The sequence below is a fragment of the Cupressus sempervirens genome, chromosome 6, assembly GCF_028749045.1.
Source record: "Cupressus sempervirens isolate cs-2001-9-10 chromosome 6, ASM2874904v1, whole genome shotgun sequence".
Lineage (NCBI taxonomy): Eukaryota > Viridiplantae > Streptophyta > Pinopsida > Cupressales > Cupressaceae > Cupressus > Cupressus sempervirens.
Window position 1 is genome coordinate 99,741,925 of NC_143123.1, and position 23,418 is coordinate 99,765,342.

The following is a 23,418-nucleotide window of genomic DNA, read 5'->3' on the forward strand; positions in this document are numbered from 1 at the left end:
AACATATTGTTTCTTCTAATCACTTTGCTCCAAATACAAACAAAATTAGAATGAACTAAAGATAGCAATTCAAATTGTGGTCATGACTTCCAATTCATATAACCACAATTGCTTCCAAATACAACTTTGAAACAAATTGTTTCTTCTATTCACCTATTTCAAACTTGTACAACAAATCGCAACTATGCTTGCACAAATTCTGCAGAGCTTTGTTGCATATAAAATGATGATTATTTACACTCATTTATATAAGCAAAGGAGTGCGAGGAAAGAGGAGAAAAAGGTGGGAGCAACTCAACCACCTTGACTAAGTCAAAAGAAAGAAGACTTATTCAATTACATGACTGAAGATACGTGTAATTGGGTTGCATGCAAATGGATTACACGCAAAACGCCTTCTAAACTACAAGGTTGCAAGCACAATTAAGCAAGATCATGAAAATGCTAAAGCTGTCGATAGTGCTTGTATTTTGAGCAACTGCATTCACTTGATAACCGCGGTGTTGCATTTTTTGATAGCCTCGTCTTTCATGAATGTTTGTTGTCATTTGAAAACTTGATGTAACCAAGCTTTTCCTCATTACAGAGTTGTTGTGAATTCTCCTTTGTCAAATTTGCACATTCTGAATTTTCCGGCACTTTGAAGACCTCAATAATGTGCGGATGTAAACTCGGACAACTTTCCCATCAGCACCTTTAACTCTCTTTTTTTTTAATAAATGCTTGGTGAATTCCCACACGAACTCTGGTTGTACGGCAGCCGTTGGGAAAGTGGAGACCAAATGAATTATTGCTTCCTTAGATTCGAACCATGTCTTCTTAATAGGATGTCTCTATTCTTTGAAGAATTTTGACATGTCTTGACTTGAAGAGTTCCCTGCAACATGAAAGTTCCAAAGAGAGAAAACATCTTCCAATGGGATTGAATCCATGAGGGTTGTAACTATTGGATAATGAGGGCACATCTATGGATGATAAGTGTTCTAGGTATGATTTAAATATTTTTTTAAAACTTAGATAGCCATATAGGCAAAATATGGCCTTTTGGTTTTGAGTGGATAAGAATGCAAGTTGAGATTATGGATAAGAGTTTTGTGTTTTAAAAATGTGAGCTTTCCCAAAATCCAATTTTTGAGTTGTATTTACGTGTGATGAAATAACTCATTATTTTTAACTTGTGCAAATATGCAATCGCGTTTTAAAAGTTGGATTACACATTTGAGAAATGTGGAATTGAGAAAATTTTGGAAATGGATTGAATATTAAGGATGGAAGTGTGAATGGAACTTGCAGTCTTTGAGACAACTTTCATCATTTTCTTCATAAACTTGTTACAAGATTCAAGAAGAGTTGGCAGATTAACGGATTTCTGGATGATTCATTGATTAACAGAGGAACAAATGTGTTCCTTATAAAGAATTACAAGGACGTCGTTTCTAAAAGAAACAACGTAGACTGAAGACGGAATTAGAAACAAAACTAGAGACAGGATAGGAAACATTCCTATCTGGACTGAAGAAAAAAGAGACGGGATAAGAAACATTCCTATCTAGACTGAAAGACGGACTACAACCAAGTAGTTGACTATTATAGAAAGTATAAGATATTATCTTAATACCCTGCCTTAATGGTCAACGTACGGATGTTGGAACATTCTGTGATAACTAAGACCCTCCCTGGATCTACAGAATGCTGAAACCAAGAAGCTTTGTCAGAAGATTGCTATGACTCAAAATAAGTTGCAATTACAAAACTTTGTTTTTGTGGAAAAAAGGGTAAAACCCAGAATCTCACACAACCTTGCGTATTACAGACAACTTGAAATGATTTTTGAGGAGAAAATCAACAAACCCAGAAAAACAGAAACAAATTCAGAAGGCGAAAAATGCAGCTCCGCCTTGATCAAGAAGCTCGACAACTTGTGTTGTTGGCTGGGAAGCATTTTGCCTTGCTTGGGCAGCCAAACGTTTGCGGCACTCGAATTTCATATGGCCGAACTTGTGACAGTAATTACACTGTACATTTTGCTTCGTAGAGCCATCCAAGGATTGAGCAGAAGGTTGATGCTGGGAAGGCTGAGAAGACTGATGGTTGCCAATGTTCTGTTGAAAGGATTTTGCAGCAAAGACTTGCTCAGTGGAGGTGGAACTGGAGCTGCTACCAAACTGTTGTTTCCACCGATCTTGCTGAAGCAGCAGGGTGCAGAGATTAGTGAACTTTAGATCAACACCAGTAGATGTGATGTTGAGAGTCTCGATAAAATGCTCATAGGATTTTGATAAACTCCGAAGAGTGATTACCACAATATCCTCTTCTTCCATCTTGCGACCGATGGCAAGTAACTGATCACGGATTTCCTGAATCTGATTCAGGTGTGCCTGGAGCGAGGTGCGCTCATCCATGACAATAGAAAACAAAGTGTTTTTCAGAAAGAAGGCTCTGCTCTTGTCGGAAGTCTCATGAAGACCTTTTAGATGTGTCCAGACTTCGGCAGCTGTCTTGCCGGATGGAATCTGAGAAAGCTGGTCATCAGCTACGGATAGTTTGAGAAGCATTACCGCCTCTCGATTATTCAAATCCCATGTATCTTGATCAGGACCCGGAGAAGTCGAACGCTGCGTAACATCAGAACAAGTTGATCGGTGTTTCGATATTCGAAGATTGCGATGATGCGCTGCTTCTAGGTTCCATAATTGCGACCATTGAATTTGGAATTATGTTCGAGCAGAATATTTGTCAGAGATGCCATGGCACGTTTTTCAATGAAAACTGTGACAATCCGTGAAGGCACGTTCTTCGAGGCAAAAATACGAAAGACCCAGAACAAGTTGATCGGTGTTTCGATATTCGAAGATTGCGGTGATGCGCTGCTTCCAGGTTCCATAATTGCGACCATTGAATTTGGAATTATGTTCGAGCAGAATATTTGTCAGAGATGCCATGGCACGTTTTTCAATGAAAAATGTGACAATCTGTGAAGGCACGTTCTTCGAGGCAAAAATACGAAAGACCCAGAAGAATCAGAGAATGACCCAAAAGAGAGCTCGAAAAACCCAAAAGGAATCTACTTTCGTTTTCTAGATCTGCTGGCTCGAAAATCGAGGCACCCAGAAAAAATGGACGACAACCCACTTGAGCTCTCGAAAAACCCACCAAGAATTTGCAAACAAAATATTTTTTCGACCCCAAAAATTAGGGTTTCGAAAAAAAACGGCCCTAGCTGAAAAAAGCTTGAAAAAACTTCAGATTTCTTGATAAAAAATGGCAGATTTTTCTTCAAGGATCGATGTGCATGGACGAATGGGACTAGAGTGTGCTGAACAAACACAGGCAGACCCGAGTTCGGGAATTTCTCTAGGTCGAAAACCCTAAGCGGGTTTTAGAGAAATTCAACAAAAATAATTTTGAAAAAATTTAAACAAATAATTTCACGAAGAAATTATAAATTTTTTCGAAAAAATTTAAGTAATAGCTCTGATACCATGTTACAAGATTCAAGAAGAGTTGGCAGATTAACGGATTTCCGGATGATTCATTGATTAACAGAGGAACAAATGTGTTCCTTATAAAGAATTACAAGGACGTTGTTTCTTTTAGAAACAACGTAGACTAAAGACGGAATTAGAAACAAAACTAGAGACAGGATAGGAAACATTCCTATCTGAACTGAAGAAAAAAGAGACGGGATAGGAAACATTCCTATCTAGACTGAAAGACAGACTACAGACAAGTAGTTGACTATTATAGAAAGTATAAGATATTATCTTAATAAAATTTGCTCTCTAAAAAACCAAAAACAAACAAATAAGGAAATGAAAAGTATATATCTCTTGCTTTGACACAAAATGAAGACTTTCAAACATCTCAATCTTGCAAGCAATTTCATTTTTGAGAGTAAGAACCTTTTTTCATTACAACGAATGAGAGTTTAAATAAATCTAGTGCTGCAGCTGACCAAATGGAAAACAGAGCAAAAGAATGCATCGAATAAGAAAAAAGAAATGCAAACAAAACCCAAATCTTACAGTTGGAGAGCAAAGAGAAAATCTTGGAGCAAGAAGAGGTTAGATTGAATCTCTCTTCTCCAAAATCGGGTTTTCCAAATGTGTTTGTAAATAGCATTCAAAAACTTCTTAAAAATCTTCCATTTGGCCCTAAAATCATGTTGAAATTTTAGCATCAGTCAAAGTAATACTGAGTATCTGAATCCATTATGCTCTGATATATATATACGCACACACACACACACGTACACATATGATAATATGCATACGCATATATGTATGTATATTTGTTACACGAGGCATGATTCAGATCAGACCTATATTACAGCTGTTACCGATTCACATTGGGTTACTTTCATTATTGATATTGCTGCTGCGACCGATTCACATCGGATTACTTTCATGTATTGATTGTCATCACCAATCAGGGATTGGGCTTCATCTATATTACCATCGATATACATTAAGTGTGTTATTAAGCATGTTGTTATCGGGCATGATTAAATCACCGAGTGTTTATGATTAACTAATGGTTGGTTGTGACCACATAGGGTCATGACCCTATGTGGCCTTTGGCCACGTAGTGTCATGCCCCTACGGGGACATAACCCTTCACCATTATATATGTAGTTGCTCTCTTCAGTGGACAAGGCAATATAATATACATAACATACTTGCAGTCCCAGAATCGACAGAGCAACATTGTAGATTACTAACTACATTCTTGTCAGCATTCAGCATTCCAGTCACAGCATATTAGACGTATTCTGAAGGTATCTATCTGTTGCATTCAAGTAATCCAAAGTAAGTAAAGTCTGATATAAATCTGTTATCGTTTCTATCAGAGATCCTACAAATTAACAAATCACACTTTTGGAGTGTGATTACACATGCTCATGATACCCTTAAGTGCAGATTGCACTCTTCAGTCTTCTTTACACATTGCTTTAAGAGTTTTAGTGCAAATTGCACCTTTCAGCTCATTTACATATTACATGCAAACCGCCCAAGTGCAAATCATCTTTTTAGGAGCATTTGCATATTTAAAATATGATGTAAATACGAAGATCAGAGGAGGCATGCAAACTGAAACGTCCAAACAAATCGCACTTTTTGAAGTGCCTTGCATGTTTTAGTGCAAATTGGGTTTTTCCAGCCTCAATAAACGTTCCACATACCTCCTTTTAGTGCATTGGCATTCGCTTATATATTGCAATTTTCATGTAAAGGCCAGATCGCACTTTTCATGGTCATTTACACATTGCATTTTGGCCATTTTACTGCAAATCGCACATTTTCCTTGGATTTACATGTTGGTGTTTGAAGACAAAATGCAAATTGGATTTTTTTAAATGATTTACATATTTAAAATGTTGTGTAAAAGGCAAAAGAAAAGCAAATTGGGCTTTTCCAGCCGTATTACACATTGCCTAAAACTCCTTAGTGCCCAATCAAACTTTTTTAATGCATTTATACATTGCTTGTTTGCATAAGAAGTTCAAGTCTTAAACAAATCAGAGTTTTAGAAGTTAAATGCATGTTGCATTTAGCATGAAATGTGCAAGCATGTAGGTGGTCAAACTTTTTGAGGGGGCTTGCATGTTGCATTTACATGCAAATGATAAAATCGGGGGTTTTCACAATGCAATGCATATTTAAAATCAAAGCAGTTTAGGTACAAAACAAGTTGATTTTTTAAACCAATCGTGGTTTTGGAAGAGGAATACACATTGCATATTGAAAGTATGTCATATGCAATATGCAGTTGGCTCTGAAAAGTGTGATTTGCCTCTTGGAGTGAGGAAAAACAAGCAAAATCAGACAAGATTAACCTGGTAAAATTCAAATGTAACATTATCCACCACTTCTAAAGTTGAAAAAGACTCTTGGGAACACTTTCTTGTACCCCTTAGGAACTTCATTGTCTTCATATATTGTTCTTATAGGCAAAGAGAGAATCTTCAAGCTGTGAGATGCAAGGGTCTAATCATCTTTTTTCAACAATAAAGTAAGATTTTTCCCACCTCGAGAATTTTTTTGGGGGGGTCATCTCCTTTGCAATTATGGCATTTATTGTTTAATCTCGGAGCCCATACCATCATAGACTTATCACAAACATGACCAATATGTATCAGTATATGTGAACATACTCGTGATGGGATCAATGAAACTCAAGATGTAGTCCCCATGAGTCGACCAATCATCACTAAAGATCACTGATTTGACTTCTTAAGTCCTCAATGAATTTGATTACCCAATTAACATGTTGTTCAATGCCTCGTGCACCGTTGGAAGCCATCTCAAAATGAATATGAGAAATGTGAATCTCAACAACCTAACGTAGTGTAAAAAATCAGTTAACAATAAATTGAGAATTAAATGAGGGAATGTGTCATGATTTGATTTAAAATAAATATTGAAATTTCATAAATCTATTTTCTGCAATTCCAAATTGGAGAAAGCCCTAAAGAATTGGTGGCATATGATGGTTTATCATAATTGTTTTTCAAAGAGTTTATGATGTGGCTTCTTCATTCACATTTAGCAATCAAAATCCACCAAGCAGATCATCATGAGGCAATATATTATAATACAGTGATTTACATGGGTAAAAGCCTTTCAAAAGAAAAACTACACAATCCGTAGCAACTTAATGTATCTTTTAGTAATCAATTGTTATCATGCACTTGTAGAGACTTCAATCTTTAAAAGAGTATCACCAACAAAGAGATGTTGGGTGATTCTAGCAACATAACAATACCTACAAAACTCACTATATCAAACCTTAATGCATTGGTGAATATAAATAGATGCATTGAAAAGATACAACTACACTTATAATACCATGAGCACCAAAACCGTGGGCCAAGAAAATAACCTTAGGAATACACAGATATGGCAAAAGGGGATGGGAATTGGTGGCTGCCTCCCACCCTTCTTCAATCTCTCACCCCACCCAATTTCTAGGGGGAGCCTTCAAAACCACTTGTCACAAAGAACACGTACTATGCATAGGATTCCCAGGCTGAGACACCTTTCATAACAACAAATATAAACCTCTTACTTTGTTTCTTTAACCCTTAATATTGTGAAATTTCCATGACTGAGCATTCCTTCTACACAAAGGTACTTTGTTAAAGTCACACTGGTAGTTGTTGTGGTTCATCATATAAAATTATTAGAAGAAAGCAGATCATATTTCCTGGAGGTGAGGGAGAGTGGCAAAAAGCCAATAAATTCAGTCTCTGAACCGGTTACTCTCGCGTCAATCATCAAATACAGTATTACAGCCAACATTTTTACTACAATTGAATTTTGTGATTTATTGAGATACACAGCAAGTAGATTTTTGTGTAAATCACAATGTACAAGCATTTGCTTATAAATACAAGAATAAAAGAAAATGGAGAAAAAATTTAAAATTATATGAATAAAAGAAAATCATCACATTTTTCCCTTCAAATCAAAGCCTAAAAATACATTCTGAGAATAAAATATTTTAACTGCATCATAGTGTAGAGTCAAGCTCAAAAGCATTTACCTGTGCATCAGTAAACACACGAAATGCATAAATTTCAGAATCTGGAGAAAATCCAAGGCATTCCATATCTTGGCTAGCAATCACCCCGGCAACAAAAGTGCCATGTCCAAGATTATCATTTAAACTGTCCTCATTCGTCCAGTTTGTTCGCTCCTGCAAGCACATTCCAGTGTAAGGATCATGTTTATTATATCATATCCATGTGATCTTTAACTTCTACAAAAAGAAAATCGTCAGACAACAGGATTAGTGGAGTGGGACAGTGGATTCTTCCATGAAAAATAAGAGAATGTATATTTAAATCACTCGGCATAATTCACTGACCACCATGTTGTTTGGAAACATTAGACGCATGTCATCCAAGAAAAGTCAGACCTTGAAGATCCATGCATTGCATATAATGGTAAAAGAAGATAAGAAATGATGTATGGGCAAGAAAACTTTCCAGCCAATAACTTCAGATCTAAATGCAATTTTTAAGTCCCCTTGAAAAATGCTCGTAGCTTATTGACCTTTGGCCAGCAATAGAAAGTAAGGGAGTACATCAACATCTCTACAAAAAAACTCTTCTTTGAGATGAATAAAGCACCAGAGGTATTTCATAACATTAAGAAAGGGGATTGACATTTTCAATTATCAATATGTTGCCCCTTAAATATGAAGAGACTTTATTCCGTCTCTGTACCACTTCCTATAGCATTAATGTTAGTGTCTATGATTCAACTGATAAAAGTATTTAATATAGGGCTATCATGCATGTAACTCTTACCATGTTCTAGCAGTGTATATGTTCATGAACTCTCTTGTGATTTCTGTTCACACCAGTTAATATTAGTAATGTATCTAGAAGCTGACTATTAGCAGAACTGCTGACGTTAAGATTTCCTTTTTGCACCTAATGAAGATCTCTTCAATCATGCTGTACTGTATGGGTGAATATTTCCTTAATATATTAGTTACATTCCTAATCCAAATATCAAATGGAATATTATAATTAAAAATTAGTATATTCTGCTCCTCATCTGCATTTACCAGAGCTATTGGAGAGTAAAGGTTTTATAGCTAGTGATAAAGCAGGCTTCAGCATGTGAACTTTCTGAGTACAAGTGCATTAGTCTCACCACACTACATATAAAAATTCAGGCTCTTTTGACTTCATATGAAAAGGTAAGGGCAAAAAAACCATTTGATTGGTTTCACATGTGATTGCATTTTGAACAGTTACAAGATGCACAGCTTGTAATCCATGTTAGAAACAACCTATTTGTGTTCCAGATCATGATACCAGATTAAGGTTTTCTACATCCTAGAACCTATGCATTCTATTTCTACTCCCATAGGGTAGGGTAGCTTACTATAAGTTCATACTTTGGCATTATATTTTTGTCAATGTTTCCATTAAATGTGATTGAATGATATTTTGGGTTCAATAATAATTCTTAAAGAAATCTCAATCTTTTACTGGTAAGTGGTGTCATGGTTGACGATCAGATAAGCGAATATCAATCTCTCAGCAAGTCCATAGAGCATGAACATAAGATAGAAGCCAAACATCATACCTTGCAATAGCAGTAACTTTATTGGCACTGAAGAACTGCACACACAGACAATAAACAGATTAATAGAAACACGCTTCAAAACTTTACGTGTTCAGAACTCTTTCACAGAGCACAGCCTTCTTAGTCTCCGATTATCCTCGGTGACATTAAATTCACAATATTTTAATCCCTTTTGAGAAATTATTGGCTTTTAAATAGAATCCTCAATATCAAATGAAACCTCACATGATAGAAAGGGGAATCAGTTTCTCCTCTGAACATTGAAAGATTGTTCACCATCATCCACAATTAAGTCCAACATGTCCACAATGCTCTCCAATGAATCATGTTATACTTGTCATGCACAATATTTTCATTTGAAGTATTTCTGGAAAGAATAAGACATATGATTTAGGCACAATATCTCTACAATGCCACAATATGGCGCCTCGTGGTGCTGCCCTTTACAATGAGTGTCCATGGGGCTACATTCAGTAGTGAAAACCCACGAGCATTTTCTTCATAACTGTTACTACCATATTTTTAAAACTCATTGAGTACTCACAGGAAATTTTACATTTTGCAAGTTTGCACTGCTGATTCACCGAAGTACCAAGCGAGTGCCACATAAACTCACTGTACAGAGGTAGACAGCAAGAAGCAGGAAAAATGCAGCAAAAACATTGCAAAGCATGACCTTTTGGTATTCCTAAGCAATTCTGACCATGCCGTCTCCTCACGCAGCATTCGCAATTGATTAATGAAATTCAACAAATTTGAAGCAGAATCAAGAACAAACTGGAATTCCCTAGGATCCTAATTATTGCATGAGATATTTTAATTGCTACAGGAGATCCTAGCTGTTGAACAAGGCTTTTCACTGGCTGCATAAGAAACTAATTTACTGTGACAACTTAATTTCATTTTTCTGCAAATATATTTCTTGAACATATATTATTCATCTGGCTGCAAAAGCAGTTCCTTTTCTGAGAACGCAATCTCCTTGCTGTACCTGGTACCCATTAGCTAGGCAACTCAAAGCTCTCCTTCTCGTAAGAGAGTAAATTTTCCCCTGATAAACTCACGAGTCTGAAGATTCAAGTGATTTTAGTGAACCCCAAATCCCTCAAAGGAGCCTGCCCACAAAACCCTACTTTGGTTATGAAAAGCAAAAATTAGATTTTTCTTGGGCCTATGTTTCCCACATATGAAACTTGTAAAAATACTAATATCAATGTTATAAATTATAATTATACAAAACTATGATATGCATTAAATGCACTTTTTGATATTGATATATATAAATACACACATATATATATATGAAGAAAATACTGCTTCTAGCTTTACGTAGCACATGTTTTGTTTTGTTTTTTAAGATTATTTTACAAATTTACATGTTTATTAATGTTCAGAAATGTGCCTGCCACATCACCAAGTCCAGGTCAAATTCAGACATTAGGAGTTTTCAATGGGTCGGCAATTTTAAAACTAAGGTTATCACTATGTGTGAATTGTGACCCACAAAATCATCTCCTTTCGAGCACACAAGACCATGTTCTCCTAGACTGTTTACGCAACATGAGGTCCTCAGAAGCAATTCATTCAAGAGTTCTCTCATCCAATAAAATCATCTCTTTAAATAATACTCACAGTATATAAGCCCACACAAAAGTCTGCCTGAGGCGTGTTTTCACAGCATGGAATCTACTCTTAGGATTTCATGTTAGTGGTCATATGGGATAAGAGTGTGTGAGGTAAAGTTAAGTTGCCAATTCAAGTGAATCTGGTGCACAGATGCTTGAATTTTTTATTCAGAGTTTTGGATGCGTTTGGGTGTGTCTATATATAATCATAGATAATTAGATAGATAAACACACAGCCAAAGAAATGCAAGAAATATACAGAATTAAATCATTGAATAGTATGACACTTCATCATTGATCAAGATAAATATTAAATGCCAATTGATACTTCACATTTACATTTCTATACAATATTAAGTAAAAAAAAAAAAAGCTTTGGTACACAGACTAATTGTTATGTCCCCATTTTAAAATAAGATTTAATAATAAGTAATACTTAAATAATCAAATTTTATTAAATAATTAATAATATCAAAATATAAATAATAAATAATCGAATTATAATATAAACAAACAATATATTATAGTCTATCATTAATATAATATAATATATATTATCAATAATACAATTTATTTATTGTTAATCAAATAATATAATCTTCCAAAGGGACATGATTTTTAGAAGGTAAAGGTATAAAGGAAACTGAGATAGGGGGAGGCACGAGAAGATTTTTAGGGAGAACTGCTTTCTAAAGTCATCCATAAGACTATTGCATAAGGAATAAGGACCATTTTAGCAATATTTTTTATACAAAAACACAGATAGAGAAGGGATTAAAGGACCTAAAAGAGAAGGTTCTTCAGGAAGGGATGGATTAGATAAGCTACATAAAAGAGAGAGTTACTTAGGAATCACGGAGACAATGGCAAAAGAAGGATATTTTGGAGAGAAAAGTCTAGGGAGATTTGGCTAGAGGAAAGAGACAAGAATACTAAGTTTTTCCATAATAGTACCAAAAGCCAAAGGTACATGAACCTGATTAAGTCTATCAAGAGGGAGGATGGGACTGAGATGAGATCCTGAGGGGTTAATGGAAGAAGCAATTAATATTTTAAGGATGTATTAAACAATTGGTAAAGGTCCTGGAAGGATGCTCAAGATACTATTATCAATTGTATTCCAATAATTCTTGATGACAGCCATACTATGTTTCTGAATGGAATATTCACAATGGAAGAAGTTGAGACAGCAACACCCTGATAAGTCCCCAGGACTGGATGAGTTTCTACTTTCTAGCCTTCTTTTATCAAATATGTTGGTTATTCTTAGGCTAGAAAGTAACAGAGGTTATCAAGAGTATTAGGAATTTTGGTAAACTCTTGTAAACAATACTCTAGTAGCCCTCATCTCGGAGGAATAGGCTAGCACGTGGAATAACCACAGACCTATCTGCCTTAGTAATACTTTAAATAAAATCCTAACCAAATCTATGGCCAATAGAATCAAACGATTTCTTCCTCTGATTATCTTTGATGAGCAAAATGGCTTTGTCCCAGGGAGGTCAATTTTAGATGGGCTAATAATAGCTCAAGAAGTCATTCATTGGGTGCAACATGATAATGAACCTCGTATGCTTATTAAGTTAGATATTAAAAAGACTTACAATAAAGTAGACTAAAGATTGCTCTATAGGTGCCTTAAAGCCATTGGTTATTCAATGCAACAGATTAACCTTGTCTATAAATGTATCTCGACCCCAAACATATCAATTTTAATTACACTTTGGAGGGTTACTTTGATATCTCCAGAGGCCTTAAATAGGGTGACCCCCTATCCCCATTTATGTTTATTATCATGGCAAAATCATTAGGCCAATCATTTTCCAAGGCTAGAAAAAGAAGGGGGATTAAAGGTTGATAACCAGCAAATTGAAACCAACGACTCATCAACAACTTGTAGATGATACAATGTTGTATGATAAGGCAAATGTACAAGAGAATAGGAATATTAAGACAGCCTTGGAGGCTTATTCTTTAGCATCTAGTCACACGTTAACTAAAGATAAATCGAACATTTTCTTTTTTAATACTTCTAATTATAGTACAGAAGAGATTCATCATATCTTGAACTTCAGAAAAGGGAACCTCCCTAACAAATATTTGGGATTGGATAAAAGATCTAGAAGCAATCACCTCTGGAGTAGTATTGTTAATGAAAAATTGATGAGAAAGTAGAATCTTGGAAAGGCGAGTGGTTGTCCTCAGCCGGAAGGTTAACTATGTTATAATTAGTTCTCTTCTCTTTTCCTATGTATTAGATTATCTGCTTGAAGATTCCTTTGGATGTGAGTACTAAAATTATTGAGAAATTTAGGAAAAACAATTGGCAAGGTTCAGCAAAGAAGGGATGAGTGTCTATTGCATGGGACAAGTTATGTAGATATAAAGAAGATAAGCAAATCTCAAAAACATCACAGATCAATTCTAGCTTTGGGATCGAAGCTAGTTCAGAGAATGTTAGAAACCTTAGTCTCAAACAGGCTAAGCTCTTTAGATACAAGAGTTTAGTGAACAAATGGAAGCACTCAAGTAGATGTGTATCAAATAAGTCTTCCACTTCACAAACACTAAAATACAAGAGAAAGGGGGGCTTCCAAACATAACTCTCAATATAACTCAAGTTAGATTAGCAAAACTCGAATGGGACAATGGGATGCCAATACTAAACCCAAATTATACTAAGGAAGTACGCAAGCAAGTCCTCTTTCATGCAATGTTCATTAACCTTAAGATATGCAATGTGAATGTAAATTGAACCAATTGATTAAACGACAAAGATAAAATAGACCTAGGAGAAGCAAGTCTGCAATCAACCCAATGAAAACATGAAAATATGTCTATGATAAAAGATCAAAGGAAGAGTAGAAATCTGACCTTAAAATATGTAAGGGAAAATATATTTTTGCTCTGAAAATTGCAGATCTGAAACTATAATTGAGAATCTAATTGTGGATCTTTAATCTAACAAAACACCTCGAAAACCCCAAAAACCTCAGATTTCCAGCTACAAGTCAATTTGGGTGATGTCTACCGGTAGGTTTACAAGATAATAGACATGTTCCTCGAGTACACAAGCCAAGTAGACCTAGACTTTTTCCTAGATCCAAAATCACAATTTGGATACCATATTCTTACAGAATAAAAATGGGTTTTATTTGTTTAATAAAGGCATAACCTTGAAATTGAAATGTAGAAGACGATAAAGGAAATGCTAGCAAGCAGCGGAGCTTTAGAAACAATGAGAAACACAATTACCTTTGTAGATGTAATTGAATTTAGTATGTGATCATGTATGCAAATGTAATAGCCTTGACACAAAGAAACCAAAAGGAAATTATAGAAGTCAATACCTCATGAAAGGGAATGTTTGTGACATGCCTTGATGAAGAATAAAAGAACTCGAACGAATGAATGGAAGATCTCCTTCTTGTTGTGATGTGGAGCCTAATCAGACTCGAAGGTTTATTCGGCACAGTTTCCCCCCAAATTATTTCTATGGGGGTTTGGGGCAGGACAGGGTCAAGGGGCAATGGCCCTTGTAGGTGCGCTCCTTGTTGCAGTACAGGGTGGGATCGAGGGGCAATGCCTCCACGAGGGTTTTGGGAGGCAACGTCCCTAAAGCCAAAAAATGGCTCTACTATTGTAAAAAGCCTCGACTATTATTTTTCTATTGGACGACTTATTCTAGCCCTAATTTTGTAAGCGGTAAAAGCTTGTATAAAATGGATTAGGGTTAGGGATTTCATAATGTATGATGAGATTGTAGTTTCTTGTAGCCGTATTGAGCTATAAAGGATTGCAAATTACAATCACTGGATAATAATATTGGACTTGTTGTTGGTGGACATAGCCCAGGGATTGGGTGAACCACGTTAAATCCTTGTGTTTTGTGTTCTCTTTTGTGCGATCTATTATTTTCTGATACCGGTTATATTTGCATATAACTGTTATTTTTGTCTATGGTTAATCCTAACACTTTTAGGAATCCAAACTCCACTTACCACATTAAAGTAAGAAGTTTGATACAAGAAGGAAATGCTTGATTTTGGAATCTTTGAGGAAAGCTTGCTTGATGTCTCATGTATGCGTGTACGCTTGATCTTGATTGCTTATGTGTGGATGGATAGTTTGTGGATGAAAATGAAATGCCCCAGGCCTCCTTATATACTAGTTTTCAAGATTGAAAACAAAGCAAGCTAACTGAGGAGCAGAATAAAACAATTTAAACACAAAGGACCTAACTCCCTCTCGATATAGGTCGACCTGTACCTAAGGGTGTGTCAACGAAAGGGACCCAGAGGTATTGGAGAAAGTGCAAAAAGATTTTGGAAACACAAAAAAGTGACGGAAGATATGACCAAAAAGGAAATAAAATAGCACCTAAAAGGCCAGTATAAAAACCACACCACACTAAGGAGGGCTAAAAGGTCTTAAAATTAAGCACTTCCATTTTATAATAGTACATTTAGCCCCCACTTTAGCAGAAGTATGAAGTAAGTCATACTCTCAATAAAGGAAGAAGAAGAGAAGAGATGAAGAGGCGGATTACAAAGAAATAGAACATCACCAAGCTTAACGACATAAGCCCCCAAACCTAGGATCCTAACTCCATTCCCAAGCATAAGAGCATAAAAACAAAGGAAAAATTAAAACAACAAAATCAAAAGACACAAAAGAGTTCATACCCAAATCAACTAGTGAAAGAGACCTTAGCTAAAGAAATGTCTCACCCACTATTATCATATTTGAAAGGCTATTACAATGCATAGAAGATTACATAGGAGAGGCAAGAGCATCACAAAAGATGATACCCCTCATGATTCCATCCTACTAGCATGAAAGCAAAAGAGAGAGAGAGAAGGTGATTCTCTTGCCCAGCAAGGTTTGTGTGCCTTACTGTGAACCAAAAAAAGAAAAAGAAAAAAGCAAGATCAAATGGTCTAACAGGTTTGTGTGCCTAGTATTCAATCTTATGCACCTATCGACAACTTTTGCATACATGTGTATGTATGTATCTGTACACTCATGGATCAATTCCTTGGTATCACCACAAAGTGTAAATATGTTTGTGCTCTTTGTCGATAGAGAACAGTCTGTTATTCATAGAAATAAGTCTCTGTACGTGTAAATGTGTTTCTGTAGGATGGGGAAGTGTCACTTTTACCCATTAGGGAGTGGCATGTTACAATGTAAAAGTAAAAGTGCATAAAAAGAAAACTACAGTGCAAGGAGGGCATATGTATGCCCCCCTCCCTTATGATGACTATATATCTATAGACATAATAAGGAAGAGAATCAAGGAAAAATACTTCTAGCAACAAGAAGATTTACTTAAACGATAACAATTTTCATGTATCTAATGGTCCTAACCTTTCAATGAAATTAAGACGAGTGTAGATGGAGGTCGCCAAAGGAAGGATGGTTTAAGCTAAACTTTGATAGGGCTTCTAGAGGAAACACCAGGATAGTGGATATTGAGTGTTCTTTACATAATCATAGAGGGGAACTAGTAGTTGAACTAGTTGAACCTTTGGGTGTAACCTCAAACAATGTAGCAAAAATTTCAGCCATATTGGAAGGTTTGAGACTGTGCAAGAAGTTGAACATTTCGAGATTGGAGATTAAAGGGGAATCAGCTATAGTAATTAATGTTGTAAGAAAAGGTAAAACCTCCAATTGGAAACTCAATGGTCTTTTTTTTATATGTCCAATTGGAAACTCAATGGTCTTATTGAACAGAGTTTAGAAATAATTAAATTATTTAAACATGTTGCCATCAACCATATTTATCAAAAAGGTAAATTCTCTAGCTGATAATCTGGCTAAGCTAGGAGCTGATGGGGAAGTAAAGGAATTCAGACTTCGAAATGTGTCGCAAGATATTGCATAAGATAGGGGTAATGTAGAGGAGAGTATATGTTTAGTTTTTCCAGGTTACATTATTTTAGGTGGTTTAAGGCCACAAGGATCTTTTATCCTCTCTATGTCATGCGGTCCAGAAATAGCTCATCATATTATCATTTGAGTCATCACTATAAACACATAGATTTTGGGAAAACTAAAGGATGATTTAAGCATGATTTTAATTTTCCCCATCTTGGGGATCCATGGTACCTACATTGTCTCATTATTACCTAGCAAGGATTATAGGAACTTACATGGTCGTAGTTAGGACAAATAGTAGAGATTATAGTAAGCCTCAGAGGGATTTTTCATCATAGCAGCACGTTTGGGCCATTATTGGATAGGATTTGCAAATTAGAGCACTTATTAATAAGAAACTTGTGGGCTTGTCCTTCTTTATCCTTCGCAACTCCGAGAGCATCTAGCTCTAGTTGTGATGGATAAACCTATCTGCATGAAACCTACAGAAAGAGAAATTTCCTTTTGGGGCGAGATAATGATTTTGACTTGGCAATGACTAACTTACTTTCTTGCCTTACTCTCCAGTCGATGGGTTTACTCTTATGAGCTTAATTGATTTTCTAGGATCTTACATCATGAATTAATGAGTAGGTGTGCTTCTAAGATAAGATAGATTAGACACATTAGAATCTATTGCGAGTGTGCTTCATTTATTTGACAATTGATTAAAACAATGATCAAATTTGTTTATTATGTATCGCCTAACATATGGCATGGCAGAAGTGATAGATTTAATGTTTTTAGGCTTAACTCAATGCCATTATAGTAGCCACAGTATGAAAGCTATATCTAGGATTTTGTAAAGTATTTTCTTTATAGATTTAGGTCAGCTAGACCCTATAGATGTAGATTATTCTTTAATCTTGGACATGTAAAGGAGCATTTTGATGTCTCCTACTGCACCGACGGGTCTAGGGCGAGTTCTAAAGCTTTCTTATTTTTGAAACTCATTTCTTACTAGATATGTATTAAGGTCCATGACCTCCTTTTCCCGCTAGTCCAAAGTAGTTTCATTTTTGTATATGGTTTCAGGAATGAATAAGTCCTGAGCAGCTGGAGGTTTTCTTCACTCTATCCTTTCCTACCAGTGTGCACAGAACAGAGAGTGTAAGAATCATTTTATTATTAATAAAACAATATATGGCTAAGGCCTTTTACTGAGCAAGAAAAACAAGACTATCGCATAAATTATAGTGGAGCTTGTAAATGTAATTCAAGAAACTTATCAGTGTCATCTCTATAGTCATTAGGAGCTATATTTCATCAAAGAGTGTATACACAAAAAATAAACAGATTCATGCCAAGGATGTGAATCACACTAAACTCAAAGTGATTGAGGAGATTAGTTAAGAAACCTCCCAGGTGTGCACAAAGATTTTACACCCACATCTGCATTGCGAAGCATTCGCTTCTACAGCCAGGTTCCAACCAAGCGCATCCTATAACTAAGAGGTAAAGTAATAATTCACGTACTAATTATGTTTGTTAGTAATATAAAATTATATGTTAGGTTTGTTAATCATATGTAGAATTATAGCATTGTACAAGAGGATGTTTATTTGAGTTGTATAAACAACTTTAATATTTAGTGAGTTGTTCCTATCATAGTTGAAAAAATCAGCAATATATTCCCTGACTCGCGATATATCGCATAAAAAAAGCTCAAGATATAATCACAATATATTACAGCAACGGATTTAATCAAATATTGCTGCGACATTTTCCCATAAGTCTCGTCGATAAAGTCATAAAATTGTCAAAAAAATCGTTGACAAAGTCCGAGAATCATCTTTTGCATTTAGGGTTTTAATAAATATTTTAGTAGTGGTTTGTCTTCATATCATCGATGACTATTTCTTCATTCAGGCTATGGCAAATATTTCTTCATTCGACAATTTCTACAGAGACTTCATTCAATGGCGTGTCATTTGTCTCCATTCGGTGGTTTGTCATTTGTCTTCATTTAGCAACCAATTCTTCAAAGACTGTAACTGCAATGACTTTTCCCAATCTCCTGACCCAACTAATTTATGTTTTATTGTAAATGTTTCGTATACCTTGTATTTTGTAATTTGTAATATATTATTATATAATAATATAAATGTAAATGTCTTTTGTATTAATGTAAATATATTTTGTATTAATGTAAATATATTTCCTAATATAGTTTAGTAATCTTAGGAATTTATAGTTAAATGTAAATATATTTTAATAAGATTGTAATATAAAGTTTGGGAATATATTTTAGAAATCTTAGTAAAATACATATAAATATAAATCATGATTCTTATGTAAATGTGCTTTAATAAAATGGTTTATTAAAAAAAAATATATTTACTAATATATTTTAGTATCTTTGCAAATTATAGAAATTGTAAATGTATTAATGTATAAAAATTATATGTAAATGTATTTACTAATTTAGTATTTAATAGATTCATAATTTAGTATTTTAATACTTTTGTATAATAATAATTTCATATAATACAAAATAAATTAACTATTATTAGTATTTTGATTCATCAAATAAATTTTATGTAGATGACAAATGTACTTAGTAAATAAAATACAAATGAAAAACAAACTGATTTATTGAAGATAAAATAAAATACTAATAATGAATTTAACTCAAAACCTTGATTGATATATGATGGAAATCTCAAATTAGTATATGTTCTACAAATTTGGTGTTTTAAGTTTGGGGTTTCTAAGAATATTTTTAGAAATTATATATTTTCAAATGTTCGATAAAAGTGCAGATTTATTGCCGAGTTTTTGGCAATTACGAGTTTTCCAAAAATTTTGGGTCGGCCAAGTTATTGCTGAGTCCAACTTTTTCAACTATGGTTCCTATAATGCAAAAACACAAACTCCTACAAGTATGTAATCAATTGAATGAATGAAGTGGGAAGGAGCATGTTTTAGTTTGTCTTTACTAATTCTAGTTTTTATCTTTGCCATATTTATTATATGGTATCAGAACATATGCAGATCCTATGCCTATTATTTTCTGATCTTTTTCCATTGTGAGCACTCCAATATTTTGTTTTGTTGCCAAAATGCAAAGCCTGCATGTGAATATTGACATCTACCTTAATTGAAGGATTTCACTCTCCGACCAGCGATAGTTGCAAATGCAAGAACGATAATTGAAAGGATCCGAGGCTCCATTTCTCTCTAGCAGATCCAAGGATCAATTTGTTGTCATCACTCTTTCGATTCTCCCATTCCTATAGCAATGACCCTGTCATGGATAGCTTAGATTTGCAGTCTACATCATTATCATACCATTGTCAAATCTGTTTGTTGGTTGACTGGTTCATATCCTGATAGTCAACTGACAGGACAAAAATTGGATCTTTCCTTAGTATCTGTAATGGATTAGCATGTTTGCATCATCTCCATTCTTCATAAATATAGGCTGCTTTCTTTTGAAATTCAGGGATTGAAGTCTACCGATCTTGTATTTACTGTAGTAGAAGCATGCTGGGCATATTTCCTATCTGATTCAGTGTGGTTAGCAGGGTATAAGTGTGACTCTTGGATGTTGTTCCAATGCATTGCAGATATTTATAGCTAACCTTGTATTTCTAGGCTGCAACAATTTATGTTATTTCTTTCGGACTTGGCAGTTTTCATTATGAGTTATCCTCTTTGCATTTTAGACATGGTCAACCATTTTCATCTCATTTTCATTTGTCAGTAGATAAAACACTGTCCACTAACAAGCGCCTTGGAAATATGCTTTCAAAGCATCTTAAAAGATGGGAGGCCAATTGCTGCAATTGATTTCTTGAGTTTTTATCGTCCTTTTGAGCATATCCCATGATTTAGAGATAAGTTTTTTTCTATCAAATATTCATGGTTATTATCAATGTAATTCAAAGTATGTCCAGGTTATGTTATGTTATTTCAAATAGGGTTTCTTTATATAGAATACTATTTGTAATGTCAAAATACAAAAGTGTATTAAGAAAGTGTCAAAAATTATTGATAAAAATTGCCTCGGTTATGAATAGATGCATTATCGCTTGTATGCGAAATCCACTCAGGAAGGGGGGGATTCAAATAGTTCTTTTGAATAGGGAAAAACAATGAATTGATAGAAAAAAAAATATGGTTCAGAGATCGACATGTGGCAAATTTATCTGCAATTGAACCTTACTGAAAAGGGTCTATGGGCCCTTGGTCTACTGGGGAAGTTGAATGGCTCACAAAGAGCCCACCAGAGATCAAGTCTTGCTGAGTGCAAGGCCCAAAGACATCATAAGGGATGAGACCAGGATCGCGCCCCGGGCAAATTTGACAGTGTGGATACTCATCAGTCCTTGGCTCTAAGCCGAAGAGGTTTCAAGCACGAGTGCGCCCGTATTGGGTTTCTAAAACGTCTAGTGGCCTTCGCTGGTTGGTAGCTCGCAGGGTTCGTGCCTCACTGGGCTGCCTCGCTGGGCTGAACCCTCCATCAAAAAAAAAAAAAAAAAAAGGTCTATGGGATATACTCAAAGGTATAATCATAAAATATTTGTCTTTATTGCAGTCAAAGAATAAGGTTTTGGCTATGGAGGGGCCAAAATGCACCTCATAAACAATTTGTTTGTATTTTTTAACAAATGAACATTCATATATAAATTTATAATTAATTAATAAAAGTGCATTTTGGTCCCTGTATAGACAGTGCCAAAGAATAACACCCTCCAGGTGATAGTTGGATCCCATGAGCAACAGAACCTTCAATTGAGTCACCTGAGCCTCTAGCTCCATAGTCAATGCCACAAAAATGACAAACAGTAATGATGAAGAAGCCAAAGCAAAATCTTCATTTCAATAAATCTGTACACACACTGTGTAACTAGGATGTTCACCATTACAATAATACAAGCAGCAGCCATAAATGCCAACAGACGAGCATGCCTCATCATATGCACTCATGATACCAGCAAAGAAACTTCATCAAAGAAGGCCAAACATACAAAGATACAACACTGATCGCCATCAACAATGAAACAAAGGCAGATACAGAGATGCCACCACAAGGCCATAGTACTCACAGAGAGCAAGGCAAAGTAGAAGAATCTCAGAGATCTCTCAGCAATCATTTCAGGTAAATATGATCTCTATAGAAGCTATAATTCAACACATACAGATTGCCTACAAAATACTCATGGTAATCAGCAACAGATACATGAACTAATGAATAAGAGGAACTCCCTTATTTGTTGTTATCTAACATGCTCCAATACCATGTTAATTATTGAACCAGAAATAAACAGCAATAAACAAATAAAGAACACTAAGACAACAATTTACCCTAGGAAAAGGCTCCAACTTGAGGAGAAAACCCTACCACACCAAAAACATTTCTCTTCTATTAAATAATAGAGGTTTAAGTACAATGCTTCTAACTGAATACAACACTCATCACACAAAGCAATCATTTATATCTTGCATTGAGAGACTCTTCATATCATAACCAAAGGTCGCTTCATTTTCCAAATGCTAGTCTCTTCATATCTCCAAGTGCATGTCTCTTCATATCTTGCATGGTTTTTCATATTTCCAAACACGTGTATATGAAAGAGCACCATGCAAGTAACCTAGATCTCTCCTACAGCTACAAACATCGACATGATTTTCATGAAAAAATAGAAAATGTTCTGAGTAATTCATTCCAACTCAAACTCATGACTAGGTGCAAGAACATTTTTTGTGCAAAGAAGATCAAAAATTTTGACAAAGACTTGCAATATTACAATTTGATTTGCCGTGGAAATTATCTCCTACTTATCAAAGACTTGCCCTGTTAAGTGCAACATGGGTCTTGTCTTTGGAAAATCGGATGAACGCCTTATAGTGTTGTGAGGTCTATAAAATAAGTTCATAATCCAAGGTCCTTCCGTAAGGTAGACATACCCAAACCCACTTTGATACCGTGGAACTTAAAGAAATGAATGATAGTATTAACCAATACACAAAATATATAAAGTTTACAGAATGCCACCAAAAAAACTTAGTTTGCGAACTCTCTAGATACTCCCCGAGCTGCCAAGTACTTTATATTTTTCTTAGGCAAGTACTCACAAGTTTCTCACGTTTTTATAGACAAAAAAATCATGAGTAAAAATGTCGATGGTGTTAAAGTGCTGGTTAAAATGTGCTTTTCACATGCTGTTTTTGATACAAAACCATGCATTTTCTATTCAAAGATGTCAATTTTTAATTTAATACATTTTGTAGTTGAATTTTACCAAACAAATATGTTTCTTTAAGAGATTTTAACTTTTAGTTCTTTCTAAATTGCCAAGTTTTTGTGGAGTTTTCTTCGAGTTCAGAATTTTGGGCTCGTAGAGTACTCTTTGAGTCCAAGTCTGCAAACTACAATAGAAAGTATAAACTAAAAAGCAAAGTTGTCTTTGAGTCCAAGTCTGCAAACTACAATAGAAAGTATAAACTAAAAAGCAAAGTTGTCTAAATAAAGACAACGTCTAAAACTGGACCAGATTAAGATAACTAAAAATAAAGCCTAAATAACCTCTAAGCTTCTAGAATAACAAGCTAAATATAGCAAGAACCAAAGATACTAATAATATTCTAATATATATTACAGATTATGAATATAAAATATAAATATACACACGTACACACAAAAAACACAATAAGCCTGTGCAGTAATACAATAATAATGAGCAGATGTTAAGTAAGTCTGCAGGGACCTAAGTAATAGAAACATGGGGGGTGAAGGGGGCAATTTTAATAAATGGTGAATA

The 23,418-nt window shown here is 35.0% G+C and overlaps 1 protein-coding gene across 1 annotated transcript in view; it reads right to left on the reverse strand.

Annotated features, from left to right (window-relative positions):
• The window catches only part of S1P (SITE-1 protease), a 160,102-nt gene that overhangs the window by 123,459 nt on the left and 13,225 nt on the right, over positions 1-23,418 (reverse strand). The window contains exon 3 of the mRNA XM_089786934.1: positions 7,546-7,698. Within this exon, the coding sequence (XP_089643060.1) occupies positions 7,546-7,698 (153 nt within the window). The remainder of the gene's footprint in view (positions 1-7,545; positions 7,699-23,418) is intronic.